General features: G+C 47.2%; 1 protein-coding gene across 1 annotated transcript in view; it reads left to right on the top strand.

Moving 5' to 3' along the window:
* The window catches only part of LOC123350395 (butyrophilin subfamily 3 member A3-like), a 42,144-nt gene that overhangs the window by 14,854 nt on the left and 10,400 nt on the right, over window positions 1-16,890 (top strand). The window contains exons 7-8 of the mRNA XM_044988964.1: window positions 15,513-15,539; window positions 16,053-16,079. Coding sequence (XP_044844899.1) covers window positions 15,513-15,539; window positions 16,053-16,079 — 54 coding nt within the window. The remainder of the gene's footprint in view (window positions 1-15,512; window positions 15,540-16,052; window positions 16,080-16,890) is intronic.

The raw sequence follows: 16,890 nt of genomic DNA, 5'->3' as shown, positions 1-16,890 counted from the left end.
TTACCATTTGCTTACTATTTCATTGATTTTAATAAAAGGTCTTTATCATAGAATCTCAGGGTTGGAAGGGACCTCAGGAGGTCATCTAGTCCAACCCCCTGCTCAAAGCAGGACCAAACCCAACTAAATCATCCCAGCCAGGGCTTTGTCAAGCCTGACCTTAGAAACCTCTAAGGAAGGAGATTCCACCACCTCCCTAGGTAACCCATTCCAGCTCTTCACCACCCTACTAGTGAAAAAGTTTTTCCTAATATCCAACCTAAACCTCCCCCTCTGCAACTTGAGACCATTACTCCTTGTTCTGTCATCTTCTACCACTGAGAACAGTCTAGATCCATCCTCTTTGGAACCCCCTTTCAGGTAGTTGAAAGCAGCTATCAAATCCCCCCTCATTCTTCTCTTCTGCAGGCTAAACAATCCCAGTTCCCTCAGCCTCTCCTCATAAGTCATGTGTTCCAGCCCCCTAATCATTTTTGTTGCCCTCTGCTGGACTCTCTCCAATTTATCCACATCCTTCCTGTAGTGTGGGGCCCAAAACTGGACACAGTACTCCAGATGAGGCCTCACCAGTGCTGAGTAGAGGGGAATGATCACATCCCTCGATCTGGTGGAAATGCCCCTACTTATACAACCCAAAATGCCATTAGCCTTCTTGGCAACAAGGGCACACTGTTGACTCATATTCAGCTTTTCGTCCACCGTAACCCCTAGGTCCTTTTCTGCAGAACTGCTGCCCAGCCATTTGGTCCCTAGTCTGTAGCAGTGCATGGGATTCTTCCATCCTAAGTGCAGGACTCTGCACTTGTCCTTGTTGAACCTCATCATATTTCTTTTGGCCCAATACTCTAATTTGTCTAGGTCCCTCTGTATCCTATCCCTACCCTCCAGCGTATCAACCACTCCTCCCAGTTTAGTGTCATCTGCAAACTTGCTGAGGGTGCAGTCCACACCATCCTCCAGATCGTTAATGAAAATATTGAATAAAACCGGCCCCAGCACTGACCCTTGGGGCACCCCACTTGATACCGGCTGCCAACTAGACATGGAACCATTGATCACTACCCGTTGAGCCCGACCATCTAGCCAGTTTTCTATCCACCTTACCGTCCATTAATCCAGCCCAGACTTCTTTAACTTGCTGGCAAGAATACTGTGGGAGACTGTATCAAAAGCTTTGCTAAAGTCCAGAAATAGCACATCCAGTGCTTTCCCCTCATCCACAGAGCCGGTTATCTCATCATAGAAGGCAATTAGGTTAGTCAGGCATGACTTGCCCTTGGTGAATCCATGCTGACTGTTCCTGATCACTTTCCCCTCCTTTAAGTGGTTCAGAATGATTCCTTGAGGACCTGTTCCATAATTTTTCCAGGGACTGAGGTGACTATATCTGTCTCAGTGTAAGCTTCCTGTCATACCTCCGAAGTTCCTTTTATAAACTCTGTGAAGCCTGATTCAGGATGAACTTTATCTTCTCATCAAACAAATTGGCGAGACAAAACCCATACTAATTAATATCCATAATAGTAATTATTAAAATTATTAATTAATTTAAAATTAATTAAATAAAATTAAATTAAGTGGTGTGACAAAGTCACTCTTCTACCTTGGTGGGTCCTGCGCTTATTGGCGGATTTGCTCACCTCAGTGATCTTCTTCTCTGGTGGAACCCACAGTCTGGGTCAACTCCTCCTGTGTCTGATCAGGAGTTGGGAGGTTTGGGGGGAACCCGGGCCCACCTTCTACTCCGGGTTCCAGCCCAGGGCCCTGTGGATTGCAGCTGACTATAGTGCCTCTTATAACAGTTGCATGACAGCTACAACTCCCTGGGCTACTTCCCCATGGCCTCCTCCAAACACCTTCTTTATCCTCACCACAGGTTCTTCCTCCTGGTGTCTGATAATGTTTGATGGTATGATAATTCCTCAATTCTCCAGCAGCACACCCTCTCAGTCTCAGCTCCTTGTGCCTCTTGCTCCCAGCTCCTCACACGCACTTCTCTCCTCTGGCTCCTTCCCCCTAGACTGGAGTGAGCTCCCCTTTTTATACCAGGTGCCTTGATTAGCCTGTCCTGATTGGCTGCAGGTGCTCCAATCAATGTAGCTCTCTCCGGTGCCTTCTAGAAAGTTCTTAATTGGCCCCAGGTGCCTTGATTAGCCTGGAGCAACTGCCATTTTGGTTCCCATGGTACTAGGGATTTACTTAGCCTGGAGCTAACATACCTGCTCCTCAGTACTTTCCTGTAGCCATCCGGCCTTGCTCCATCACATATCCCCCTCCTCTGCTCAACACCATAGGGTTGGGCAACTTGGGACGCCAGGCAGTGTGCTCGTGAAAGACCATCAGCGTTGCCGTGGTGGCATCCAGCCCTATGCCGTATACGGAACTGGAATGGTTGGAGGGATAAGAACCACCTGGTGACCCTTGCATTCTTCTCCCTATTTCTCTGCATCCATTGAAGGGGTGCATGGTCCGTCACAAGAGTAAACCGTCGGCCTAAGAGGTAATAACGCAGTGTCTCCATGGCCCATTTGACAGCAAGGCATTCTCTCTCAACTACTGCATACTTCCGTTCTCGTGGGAGCAGCTTTCTGCTTAGGTAGAGAATCGGGTGTTCTTCATCTCCAATCATTTGGGACAGAACTGCCCCCAACCCCACCTCAGAGGCATCTGTCTGTAAAATAAATTCCTTGGTAAAGTCCGGGGCTATGAGTATGGGGTCATTACAGAGGGCTGTCCGAAGGTCTACAAATGCCCCTTCTGCAGCGTCGGTCCACTTCACCATGTCTGGACCTCGAGCCTTCACCAGATCCGTTAGAGGACTTGCCCTACTGGCGAAGTGGGGAATAAACCGTCGGTAGTAGCCTACCACGCCTAGGAACGCACGGACCTGCTTCTTCCGGGTCGGCCGGGGCCAGTTTTGAATCGCTTCTAGTTTATTAGTTTGGGGCTTCACTATACCTCTTCCTACAATATATCCCAGGTACCTAGCCTCTGCTAGTCCTATGGCACACTTAGCAGGATTATCGGTGAGGCCAGCCCGCCTTAAGGTGCATAGCACTGCCTCAACTTTCTCCAAGTGGGTTCCCCAGTCTGGCGTATGGATGATGACATCATCTAGGTATGCAGCTGCATAACAAGTATGGGGGCGCAGCAGCTTATCCATGAGGCGCTGGAATGTGGCTGGGGCCCCATGTAACCCAAAAGGGAGAACAGTGTACTGGAACAGCCCGTCTGGGGTGGAGAACGCTGTATTTTCTTTAGCTTCTTTGGTCAGGGGAATCTGCCAATACCCTTTTGTCAGATCCAGTGTAGTCAAGAATCGGGCACTACCCAGTCGCTCAACCAGTTCGTCGATGCGTGGTATGGGGTATGCATCAAATTGGGATACTTCATTCAGTCGGCGAAAGTCATTACAGAATATCGTGGTACCATCAGGTTTGGGCACTAGAACGATTGGACTGCACCACTGACTGTAGGATTCTTCAATAACGCCTAATTCTAACATTTTCTTTACTTCGGCCTTGATTTCCTCTCTTTTGGCTGCTGGGATTCGGTAGGGTCTCAGTGTTACCTTGGCTCCAGGGATCGTGCGGATATGGTGATAGGTCTCAGTCGTCCGCCCCGGTTTTGTAGAGAACACATCTCGATTGTGATTAATCATGTCGGCTGCCTCGATCTTTTGGATTGGCGTCAAGTCGGGTGATATCTTCACTTGCTCGTGTAAGTTATCCTCCTGGGGAAGGGTCTCCTGGGTGACTAAGCATGCCTCTCGATCATGCCAAGGTTTTAGAAGATTGATGTGGTAAATTTGCTCCGGTTTCCTGCGGCCTGGCTGCCGCACCTTATAGTTTACCTCTCCCATGGCTTCAATCACTTCATAGGGTCCCTGACACTGGGCCAACAGCTTGCTTTCTGCTGTGGGCACCAGGACCATTACTCGATCCCCTGGTTGGAACCGTCGAAGCTTTGCTTGGTGGTTATAATGGGTCTGTTGGGTCTCCTGTGCTTTCTCCAAATGTTCTCGTACAATGGGTGTAACTCGGGCTATCCGATCCCTCATCTGTATTACATGCTCGACTATGTTCCTTCCGGGATTTGGCTCCTCTTCCCAGGCTTCTCTGGCTATATCCAATATGCCTCGGGGGTGGCGCCCATATAGTAGTTCGAATGGAGAGAAGCCTGTGGAGGCTTATGGAACTTCCCGGATGGCGAACATGAGGTAAGGCAATAGGGTATCCCAGTCTTTCCCATCCCGGCTCACCACTTTCCGGATCATGGCCTTGAGGGTCCTATTGAACCTTTCCACAAGGCCGTCTGTTTGCGGGTGGTATACAGAGGTCCGTAGGGCTTGTACATGGAGCAATGAACAGAGATCTTTCATCAACTTAGACACAAAAGGTGTCCCTTGATCAGTCAGTATCTCCTTGGGTAGCCCAACCCGGGAAAAGATCTGTACTAGCTCCTTAGCTATTGTCTTGGAAGCTGTGTTGCGTAGGGGGACGGCTTCCAGGTATCGGGTAGCATAGTCTAGTACAACCAGCACATGTTGGTGGCCCCGAGCTGTCTTCTCTAGGGGCCCAATCAGATCCATGGCTATGCGTTCAAATGGTACCTCTATTATTGGAAGAGGTATCAAAGGGGCCCGTAAGTGTGGGCGAGGGCTATGTAGCTGACACTCTGGACAAGAGGTGCAGTATCGCCTGACATCTTCATGTACTCCTGGCCAGAAGAACCTCCGCAGGATCCTGGCCTGGGTTTTCTCTACCCCTAAGTGTCCTCCAAACAGGTGACTGTGGGCGAGGCTCAATATGGCTTTTTGATGTTTTCGTGGCACCAGAAGTTGATGTATCTCCTGCTCCTGCATTTGCACCACACGGTACAGGAGATCTTTCTTCACTATAAAGTAGGGTCCTGGACCTCGGACCTTCCCCTCCACTGCTATCCCATATATCTCAGCCACCTCTTTCCTGACGTTATCATATCTGGGGTCCTCTGCCTGGTCCCGTCCGAATGTCTCTCTCCCAGGACTACCCTGCCTGAGCTCCCAGGGGCCGGCTTCTGCTTCTTCCAATGGCCTGTTGCCATCATGGCTGGGGCCAGCCTCTGGCTCACCTTCCATGTTGGTAGTTTCTCTGTTGGCTGCTCGTGCCCATCTGCCTACTAGTGCAGTCTTCTGGCCCTGGGTCAGGATCTGGGTTCCCAAAGCCTTCGCGGCCCTCCTTTCTTTTTTTGTCTTCCGGGCCTTTTGGGGGGGCTGAGAAAAGATCCTGAGAAAACTCAGAAAACATGGGGGTTTGACATTCCCCCAATGATGAGTCACTGCCAACAGGGTCTCCACTTCCCTGCAGCCTCTCAGGGGGAAGTAAATTATCAAACCCTGGATAGTCTCTCCCAATAACTACAGGATATGGGAGTTTAGGAACAACGCCCACTGTCACCTCAATGGGGTTCCCCTGAACCTCTATCTCCACTGGGATGGTGGGGTATTGGCTCATGGCCCCATGCACACATGTCATTGCTACACGTTTGGCTTGTAGCAGCTGGCTACTTTTTACTAGCTTACCCGATATAAGGGTGATAGCACTTCCTGAGTCCACCAGTGCTGTAGTCTCTGTTCCATTTATCTTCACTGGCCTGGTGTAGTTATGTGGGGCTAATGCAACGCCCGCAAGGTGGATAAGGGAGCATGGGACCTCCCAATCCCCCAAGTTGCATTGCATAGGTTCTTCGGTGCTGGGACACTGTGCTGCTATGTGTCCCCACTCCCCACATGCATAACATCTATAACTGATTCTAGTCAGTCTCCCATTATGTGGGCTAGGGGGTTTAGTCCCAGGGTTTCCTCCACTAAGGCCGATCCCTTCCTTCTAGAGTTTCTGTGGGTTTTCAGACCCCCTCTTCCTCCACCTAGGACTCCCCAGGGGTTTGGCTGTCCCTCCTTCCCGGGTTGGGGTTGGGTGTTTGCTACGGAAGGGGCTTTCCTTGCGTAGTTGGGTCAATTCTCTGGCTGTCATGCGTCTTTCTACCAGCGTGATCATCTCGTCATAGGTGTATGGATCATTCTGGCCTACCCATTTGCGGAGATCTGGTGGCAGGGCCCTCATGTACCGGTCGATGACCAGAGCCTCTAGTATCTCTTCCGGACTCCAGGATTCTGTTTGCAACCACTTTCATGCGAGATGGATGAGGTCATACAATTGGGACCGCGGGGATTTGTCTTCCTGGTACCTCCACTCATGATACCGCTGGGCCCGCACTGCGGTCGTTACCCCAGATCTGGCCAGGATCTCTGCCTTCAACTGGGAGTAGTCTGCTGCAGCCTCTTCAGGCAGATCATGGTAGGCCTTCTGGGCCTCCCCATACAGGAATGGGGCAAGGATGCTAGACCACTGATCTCGAGGCCAGGCCTCCCGTAGGGCTGTCCTCTCAAAGGCCAGAAGGTATGCCTCTACATCATCCTCCCGCGTCATTTTCTGCAGCCAATGGCTAGCCCTTATGAGCCGCGTCACATCATGGCCACGGTTCAGCTCTGTAAGGGTCTTTACCTGGCTTACCAGTTCCTGCAACATAGCTCGGTCTTGAGCAGCTTGGTCCATCAGCAGGTGATTAGTCTCTTGCTGCAGCCGCACTGCTTCTTGCTGGGTGGCTGCCTGGACACGGGTAGCCTCCTGCTGGGCCGCCGTGGCTTGTATCAGTGCCCGCACTACGTCATCCATTGTGGTGAGACACAAAAAAATTAACCCTTTTTTTGTGTGTGTTTTTAAATCACCCTCCTTCTTCCGCCGCGCTGTGCACACCAAATATCCCACTCCTGACACCAGTTGTGACAAAGTCCCTCTTCTACCTTGGTGGGTCCTGTGCTTCTTGGCGGATTTTCTCACCTCAGTGATCTTCTCCTCTGGTGGAACCCACAGTCTGAGTCAACTCCTCCTGTGTCTGATCAGGAGTTGGGAGGTTTGGGGGGAACCCGGGCCCACCCTCTACTCCGGGTTCCAGCCCAGGGCCCTGTGGATTGCAGCTGACTATAGTGCCTCTTATAACAGCTGCATGACAGCTACAACTCCCTGGGCTACTTCCCCATGGCCTCCTCCAAACACCTTCTTTATCCTCACCACAGGTTCTTCCTCCTGGTGTCTGATAATGTTTGATGGTATGATAATGTTGCATCGCAGGCGTACATGAACAAAGCTCAGCAGTCAATATGATTGGAAGCAAAGTCATTTATTTCTCTCCAGCATGCTCTTATATACAATTAAGGTCAAGCAATCAAGCAGTTGCTAATTGGTTAATAAGGTACACACAGGCACAACTGTAACTTCATTGGGTAATTGCCATTCTGTCTAACCTTCTAATTTATTATCCTGTTACTGCCTACCAGCAGATAAGAACTAGCCTCATCCTAGAAACTTGCATGTCAGTTTCTCACACTCTCATGCAAAACAATCCCACATGATAATTCCTCAATTCTCCAGCAGCACACCCTCTCAGTCTCAGCTCCTTGTGCCTCTTGCTCCCAGCTCCTCACACGCACTTCTCTCCTCTGGCTCCTTCCCCCTAGACTGGAGTGAGCTCCCCTTTTTATACCAGGTGCCTTGATTAGCCTGTCCTGATTGGCTGCAGGTGCTCCAATCAATGTAGCTCTCTCCGGTGCCTTCTAGAAAGTTCTTAATTGGCCCCAGGTGCCTTGATTAGCCTGGAGCAACTGCCATTTTGGTTCCCATGGTACTAGGGATTTACTTAGCCTGGAGCTAACATACCTGGTTAAAATTACAGAGATTTGTAACCCCTTTTTTTTCTCTTAAGAAAAGCAGTAAGCTTAACTTCCTGTGACTGCAGCTTGGCTGCTGCCCCAGTATTTCTGGTTCTGTATTGTGGTTTTGACTTAGAAGTATAAGTTTAATTTTAATGTTTTTGAATATAATACTGCAAAATAAATTAACAGAGTTTTAATTAAAGTGATATTATTTTAAGTGATATGCTCATTTAAGGTGTTTTGTAAAAGTTGAAGTTATAATGAATGGTACTGATAAGATATTAGCAGTAGCATTGGATCTGATGACCCACACTAGTGGTGGCAGGGGAGTTGACAAAGCAAGATATTAATCACCACCAGAAAGGCCTCAATAAGTCAGAACTTGAACAGTTCAAAGATACCTTACCTCAGTCCCCTTGACTCTCTCGGACTGCACCTCTGATCCATCTGCCTCAGTATTCCCCCAGTATTTGGCAGGTCCTGAGAGAGGAGAAAGACCTCTCGATTTGCTATCGAGGGAAGAAAGGGAATGTACCCCCATCCGTCTATTTTATTTACTTGAGACTTATTGAATGAATCATAAAAACCAGTTAAGGGGTGTTATTTCCTGTTGTTTCTGTGAAGGGATGCCTTCCGTTTCAGAGTAAAGCAACAGAGTATTTATTCTAGTTTATTGAATAAGCTAGTAAAATTGTAGAATTTAAAATGAATTTTCTATTTCGTATTAAGAGTGTTAAAAGTGAAGAAAGCGCAAGAGTAGAGTCTGTTGGAGCTGCCTGCAGTCTGGCTTTAGAAAACTTTGCCAGGAAATATATTCAGGAACATGGAGGAGGTTTAGAACAGCTGAGGAATAGCGAGATGATTTCTGAGCAGAATAACCCATGGGGTTTTGTGAGTAATGTATTTGATGAAGAAACATAGCAGAAAAAGAAAAGAGCTAAATTGGTAAAGGAAGTAGCTTTTGAATGCCTGCTCATGGCTTGTAGTTCACTGGGAAAGAAATTGAATAAGAAAATGGAGTTACTCAGGGAAACTCAGCAAATGCTGGTAGCCTATAGAGCAGATCGTGGTCGGATGCTGGAAAAGATTAAAGAATTAGAAAGGGGAGAAAATATGGTAAAGGACAATAAAGACTCAATTCCCATCCCTATTGGTGTGGCAGAACCGACAGAGGTAGAAAAACCTACGGGGACAACAACTAGAAGTAAGACAAGAGAATTAGCTCAGGCTGATGCAGCACCTTTAGAAGCGAAGTTGGAGATTGAGTCTGAAGAGTCATGAGGAGACTCAAAAATGGAAGTTGGCAGTGCAGAAGCTACTGGCAGTCTGCAGATAGAAAAAGGAAATCCTGAGGTGGCACCACAGGAGGTGGAGATGAGTGTCATAGAAAAGGCAGCTAGTGACATAAAAGAGGAGATGAGCAAAGCAAAGAAGCAGGGAGAATCCTCTCCTTTGTTAGTGCCAGCCCCTGATAGTGAAGAGGCAGTGCCTTTAGATACTGTCATTGTTCAGGGATTAGAAGATGCAGTGTCACAGGTGACTCGAGTAGCTAGTGCATGTGATGTAGTAATCTCTAAATTACAACAGAGAGAGCTACAACAACCAGGGAATAGAATTCCTGCTCCTCCAGCCAATATTAGATTAGCACCATATAGAGTAGAAGATTCAGTCCCTTTGGGTGGACATTTATTGGCATTTGCCTAGACCCCAAGAATTTTGTAGACCTCATACACCCCCTTGATATATGTTGGTATCACCTGGTGTACTGGTAGAACAACCTACTACCCTAGACCTTAGTGGACTAAGAGATGTCCTGTGTCAATGTGGAGATGCTCTGAGTGTAAGACATAGAGGTTTTATGGAAAATTATCCTACATATCCAGGATTATCTCTAGTGGAAAGTTCTGATGATTCAGATGAGGAAAATGTGAATTTGGGTTGAAGGAGTCGAGAAATAGAAATTATAGATTCAAGCTCAGATGAAAACCCAGATCCTGATACAGAAGGAGGAGCTTCAGGTTCTAATTCTGATTGTTCCATAGCAGTTGTTACAGATATAAAGACCTTAGACCTAGTAGCTAAGCAAGTAGAAATGATGGAGGATTCTTCAGTTGCAATGCATGCACAATGTGTACAAGAGACAGCAACAGTGTTTGGCTTACCAAGGGAGGATTGGGTTAAAATCTTACAACTCACAGTGAATCAAGCATTGTGGAGTACTTTGCCACCGGAGTTTAGGATAGGAGAAAAAACTTTCAAAGAAACAGTAGCCCTATTGGAACATAATCAGCACCTGGGGCAAGCTGGTGTGGCAATTCTGTCTAACCTAAAGCAGAAAACTAATGAGACTCCACATCAGTTTCATCTGTGGTTAAGTGCAGCCTGGCAGAGTCATATGAAGGAGGAAACAGTTTGCTGGTTAATAACTCTCTGCCCCAGTTACGGGAAATGGTTAACATGCATATAACTGATGAGCATTAGCCTTACTGGCTAAGGGATATGCACAGGGAGGCTATAAATTAGGTTCCCCTGTTGCAGTACTTCAGGAACCACAAACTAATCCCACTCTGAGGATTGAGGGACCTCGACCTCAACCAGGGTTATGACGAGGGGCTCCTAAATTCCCTAGGTATCAAAGTTTGCAAAATGACCCTAACCCACATAATAACCCTGGACCTTCGAGTGGCCAGGCACCTCAAGAGGGTTATGCATTTGGATCCTATGTAGGGGCTTGGGACCGTGTTCCTTTTTTTCCAGATGCTGCACAGAACAATTCACGTCTGCAGAGATCTAAATCACCGCCTCTGCACAGAACTGAGGATTCAGTTATAAGGATGTTTAGGACAGTGCATGTGTGATATAACATAAGGTGTTAGGAGTATTTCCATGAGTCAGATTCATGGAGACAGTATTACATAGCATGCTGAAATTTTGCAAGACATTAACCACAGAGGTATCAGTCCTTACCCAGGTAAAGGAATCACTGAGGACTGAGACATTTGTTAATATAAGAATCTCTGAATCTATCTGTCACTAAGGGATTACACCCGGACTTTTCACCACTAAAGACCTACATTTCCCCTCAGAATAAGGCTTAAGTGAGATTTAGGTTATGTACACACTACAGTTTAGGTCGGTAAGTTATCACAGAATCATTAAATCATAGAAGATTAGGGTTGGAAGTGACCTCAGGAGGTCATCTAGTCCAACCCCCTGCTCAGAACAGAGCCAACCCCAACTAAATCAACAAATTATGTCACTCAGGGGGTTGAATAAACCACCCTGCCCAAGTAACATAAGTTACACCGACCTAAGTACAATGTATGTAATGACTGAATAACTGTATATGATAGATTAAATGAGATTAAACTTTAGATTGTCATCTAACACCAGAAAACCTTCATATGTAAGTACAATATAAGCATGAAAATTTATTATGTAATTTATTTCAAAAAAGTATTAATAGATTTTATTAATGAATGTGTGTTTGATACTGGTTGGTTATATAGTTTCATTGAGATAGAGATAGGCAGATAGGGCCTTTTATCATAGACTCTTTCTGTTCTTGGAAACTGTCTGGATTGACTTAAAATATATTGCGTTCATATATTATGTTGGCCGAGATAAACCTTTTGTACAAGGCAGTACTCCTCTGTTCAGGGCTGGCTCTAGGCACCAGCAAAACAAGCAGGTGCTTGGGGCGGGACATTTCTAGGGGCGGCACTCTGGCACCGGCCATCATAGGCGCCGACCCCGCAGCATGGGGAAAAAGTGCCCCTGCCGGCCCAGCTCACCTCTGCTCCACCTCCGCCTGCTCCCCTGAGCACACTGCCACCACTCTGCTTCTCCCCCCTCCCTCCCAGGCTTGCCACGTGCAAAACAGCTGTTTTGCACAGCAAGGCTGGGAGGCAGGAAGGAGAAGCTGAGTGGCAGGACATTCGGGGGAGACGGCGGAGGTGGAGTGGTGGTGAGCTGGAGCAGTGAATGGTTCCTCTACCTCCCCCATTACTTCCTGCACCCCCTCCGTTACTTCCTGCATCCCCCGCACCCTACCTCAGCTCCGCTCCGCCTGCTCCTCTGAATGCGCCGCTGCTCTGCTTCTCCGCTCTCCCTTGCCTGAGAGGGAGGGGGGAGAAGCGGAGTGGCGGCACGCCCAGGGGAGCAGGTGGAGCAGAGGTGAACTAGGGCGGGAGGTCGTGGGGAAGCCCACAGGAAGCAATGGGATGGGGGAATGCGGCACGCCCGGGGGAGGAGGTGGGGCTGAGGATTTGGGGAAGAGGTGGAGTTGGAGTAGGGTTGGGGGTAGGGGGCATGAAAAAAAGGGGGGGCAGCCTGTAGCAGGGTGGACCCCTGCTCCTGCCCTGAGGGGTTTAAAAGCGGCCTGGCAGGGCTTGAGAGCGGCTGGACTGCAGAAAAGCAGACTTTGACTCCCTCAGGGAACTGATGGGCAAGGTCCCCTGGGAGAATAACATGACGGGGAAAGGAGTCGAGGAAAGCTGGCTGTATTTCAAAGAAACCTTATTGAGGTTGCAGGAACAAACCATCCCGATGTGTAGGAAGAAAAGTAAATATGGCAGGCGACCAGCTTGGCTTAACAGTGAAATCCTTGCTCGTCTTAAACACAAAAGAACAGCTTACAAGAAGTGGAAGATTGGACAAATAACCAGGGAGGAGTATAAAAGTATTGTTCAGGCATGCAGGTGTGAAATCAGGAAGGCCAAATCACACTTGGAGTTGCAGCTAGCCGGAGATGTTAGGAGTAACAAGAAGGGTTTCTTTAGGTATGTTAGCAACAGGAAGAAAGTCAAGGAAAGTGTGGGCCCCTTGCTGAATGAGGGAGGGAACCTAGTGACAGAGGATGTGGAGAAAGCTAGTGCACTCAATGCTTTTTTTGCCTCTGTCTTCACAGACAAGGTCAGCTCCCAAACAGCTGCACTCTGCAGCACGGTATGGGGAGGAGGTGACCAGCTCTCTGTGGAGAAAGAAGTAGTTTGCGGCTATTTAGGAAAGCTGGACGAGCACAAGTCCATGGGGCCGGATGCGCTGCATCCGAGGGTGCTAAAGGAGTTGGCCGATGAGATTGCAGAGTCATTGGCCATTATCTTTGAAAAATCATGGCGATCGGGGGAGGTCCCGGATGACTGGAAAAAAGCTAATGTAATGCCCATCTTTAAAAAAGGGAAGAAGGAAGATCCTGGGAACTACAGGCCAGTCAGTCTCACCTCAGTCCCTGGAAAAATCATGGAACAGGTCCTCAAGGAATCAATCCTGAACAACTTAAAGGAAGGGAAAGTGATCAGGAACAGTCAGCATGGATTCACCAAGGGCAAGTCATGCCTGACTAACCTAATTGCCTTCTATGACGAGATAACCGGCTCTGTGGATGAGGGGAAAGCAGTGGATGTGCTATTTCTGGACTTTAGCAAAGCTTTTGATACAGTCTCCCACAGTATTCTTGCCAGCAAGTTAAAGAAATATGGGCTGGATGAATGGACAGTAAGGTGGATAGAAAACTGGCTAGATGGTCGGGCTCAACGGGTAGTGATCAATGGTTCCATGTCTAGTTGGCAGCCGGTATCAAGTGGAGTGCCCCAAGGGTCGGTGCTGGGGCCGGTTTTATTCAATATCTTCATTAACGATCTGGAGGATGGTGTGGACTGCACCCTTAGCAAGTTTGCAGATGACACTAAACTGGGAGGAGTGGTTGATACGCTGGAGGGTAGGGATAGGATACAGAGGGACCTAGACAAATTAGAGGATTGGGTCAAAAGAAATATGATGAGGTTCAACAAGGACAAGTGCCGAGTCCTGCACTTAGGACGGAAGAATCCCATGCACTGCTACAGACTAGGGACCGAATGGCTGGGCAGCAGTTCTGCAGAAAAGGACCTAGGAGTTACGGTGGACGAAAAGCTGAATATGAGTCAACAGTGTGCCCTTGTTGCCAAGAAGGCTAATGGCATTTTGGGTTGTATAAGTAGGGGCATTTCCAGCAGATCGAGGGATGTGATCATTCCCCTCTACTCAGCACTGGTGAGGCCTCATTTGGAGTACTGTGTCCAGTTTTGGGCCCCACACTACAAGAAGGATGTGGATAAATTGGAGAGAGTCCAGCGGAGGACAACAAAAATGATTAGGGGGCTGGAGCACATGACTTATGAGGAGAGGCTGAGGGAACTGGGAATGTTTAGTCTGCAGAAGAGAAGAATGAGGGGGGATTTTATAGCTGCTTTCAACTACCTGAAAGGGGGTTCCAAAGAGGATGGATCTAGACTGTTCTCAGTGGTAGAAGATGACAGAACAAGGAGTAATGGTCTCAAGTTGCAGAGGGGGAGGTTTAGGCTGGATATTAGGAAAAACTTTTTCACTAGTAGGGTGGTGAAGAACTGGAATGGGTTACCTAGGGAGGTAGTGGAATCTCCTTCCTTAGAGGTTTTTAAGGTCAGGCTTGACAAAGCCCTGGCTGGGATGATTTAGTTCGGTTTGGTCCTGCTTTGAGCAGGGGGTTGGACTAGATGACCTCCTGAGGTCCCTTCCAACCTTGAGATTCTATGATTCTATGATTCTATGATTGGGGAAGTGGCTGCGGCTGGGGCCACGCCCCAACCTGAGCCACAGGCCTTATAAGAAGGCCAGGGAAGCCAGAAGTACAGACAGTCTCTCTCTGCCTTCAGAGACAGAAGGGCCTGGCTTTAAGGAGCTAGAGACTGGATACCTGAGTGAAGCATGGCTGGGGAAAGGCTGAGGAGCTGGGGAGCTTCAGCCTGAAAGCCCCAGGCTGCGGCCTAGCAGAGGGCTAACAGGTACTGGGGGTTGCAGAGGGCAGCCCAGGGGTAGGCCAAGGCAGCAGGTCCAAACCCAACCTTGCCAGTAATGAGTGGCTGATACTGCAGTCTGCCCCAGGGCATGGGGCTAGACAATGATTGGCAGTAGCCATATACTGAGGCAAGGTGGGGATAGAGGGTGGGGGTTCCCTGGGGAGGGGAGACCCAGAGAGAAAGGGGTTACTGCTAGGGGGCAGCACCCCATGTAAGAGGGCACCGGGTCCAGGGTGGGACATGGGGGGGCCTGAAGACAGGCAGATCACCGGCCTGCAGAGGGCGCTCCAGTGCTGGACAGAGCTAATTTCTGGAGTCACTAGCAGGAGGCTCCACAGGGGTGAGTCTGACCCTGTTACACGGCCAAAATATTTTTTGCTTGGAGCTGCAAAAATCCTAGAACCGCCTCTGTCAATGAAATATATTCTAATGTCTAAGGCTGTATGTGAGAGATATATCAAAAGCACGGGGATACTGCATTTTTCAACAAGGTCGAAAATTTGGCCTGGTCAAAATTTGCGGGGGGGGGGGGGGGTCACTTTTTTTTTTACAGAAATTTTGTTCTGTTGAGAACCTACTATATTCATATAAACACTGAGGATTTCTAAAACAAAAACTTTTGGTTGTTGCATACAGATTTTAAAATTTTGTGGTTTTGACAAAAAAGTCCCATTTTCAGTTACACCTTAAAATGTAGTGAACTATACAAATATTCAAATAAAGTAAAAAACATTGTGATATGCTCATGGATTAAATCAGTGAGTTTACACTGGATTTGCACCAATGTAATTGAGAGCAGAATACCGTATGAATGATTGTATTTTAAAATAAATTATAGATATAGGTGTAAAGTGTAATGCATATTTCATAAATGCCATAAAATAGACTAAATAACATTTGCCTTCTATCTTGTAATGATATTTATATATCATTTCTTTCAGAAAAAGAACGTCTGCTCTCCTTATTAGGTGAGACTGCAAATGCTCTTATGGTTCATCATTTCTCTTGTGTGTTCATGTGCACGTATAGAAGAAAGGCCATCATCCCCCCCAAGTATTTTTGTCTGGTTAACAGGCCATATGAGTTTGGATTTTCAATATTAAATATGGATAATTGAATGCAGATAATTTCCAAGTGAAATACTCTTTCCTGGATGTGTGTGTAGATATTTAGATTTTTTTAAAATTTCATGGGTTATTTATTATTTTAGAAATTGTTTTCATATCCATTTGCAAAGACTTGAATCTGGTTTAACAATGGAATAATATGGAATAAAGTGTCACAGCCCACTTCACAGCTTTTCACCCAGGACCCCATGAATTATTTGGGGGCAGTTTTCTGGCCTATGTTATAAAGGAGGTCAGGCTAGGTGATCACAATGACCCCTCTACCCTTGGAATCCATGAATTCTCTCAATTAAGGCCAATCACTACCCCAGTAACATGCATTTGTTCTTGTTTTTCATTAATTTACTCTTTTAGAGACAAACAAAAGGACAGACCAAATAGGTAAGTCTCATTTTATTAAAATGTTCAGTGTAGACAGACAGAGCTTTGCCAAAAATGAAAATAAGCTGCTTTATAAAAATGAAAAGCAGCATATTTTTATTTGAATGACTATTACATGTATTTTATTTTCAATCACTGTCAGAGATTATTAATAAATGGGGCTGAACGCTAGAAAAGGTGATCATACATAGCTGCCTACTTACCGACATCATAATCATTGCTCCCATACTAGGGATTGGATAGAGATCTCCACTGGTGTCTCTATGCCTTTGACCCTCTCCTATGCTCTCTCTCCCTGTGGGACATCATTTGAACACACAGCTTATACTGGCTCTTCTAAAACAAAGACTCATAGATCATCTTCTTCACCTCTTATCTCTTCTCTCCATTCAGTCACACATCTCTGATTGCCTTTCAGATGCCACTCCCAGGCTGTCTTGCCACTAGCAACTGCAAAATGATTTTTTTCCCCTCAAAATCCCTACTCTCTTCCTTCCTTCTCTATCACCCTTGGAATGCAGCTTTGCCATCATTTCCTTCTCCTCTCTCTCCATTTTCCCATAGGTTGATGGAGTGGGCAGGATTTGACTATTTTGTGTTCTTCCACAATGACATTGGCTCATTCTACTCAATTTCCATTACCAAAAGTCTTCTCCAGCTTTCAGCTTGACCACCACAACGTCCACCTTTACAACATGATAGACCCTCACCGCATCTCCTCCCACTTTCCATTGACTCAAATTCTGCTTGACTAGTCACCTAATTTCTCCCCTGATCTAAGTCCACCCTTCTCGTAATATTCTTTCACTGG

The sequence above is a fragment of the Mauremys mutica genome, chromosome 15 (assembly GCF_020497125.1).
Source record: "Mauremys mutica isolate MM-2020 ecotype Southern chromosome 15, ASM2049712v1, whole genome shotgun sequence".
Taxonomy (NCBI): domain Eukaryota; kingdom Metazoa; phylum Chordata; order Testudines; family Geoemydidae; genus Mauremys; species Mauremys mutica.
This window is presented reverse-complemented; position numbering and strand designations above follow the sequence as displayed.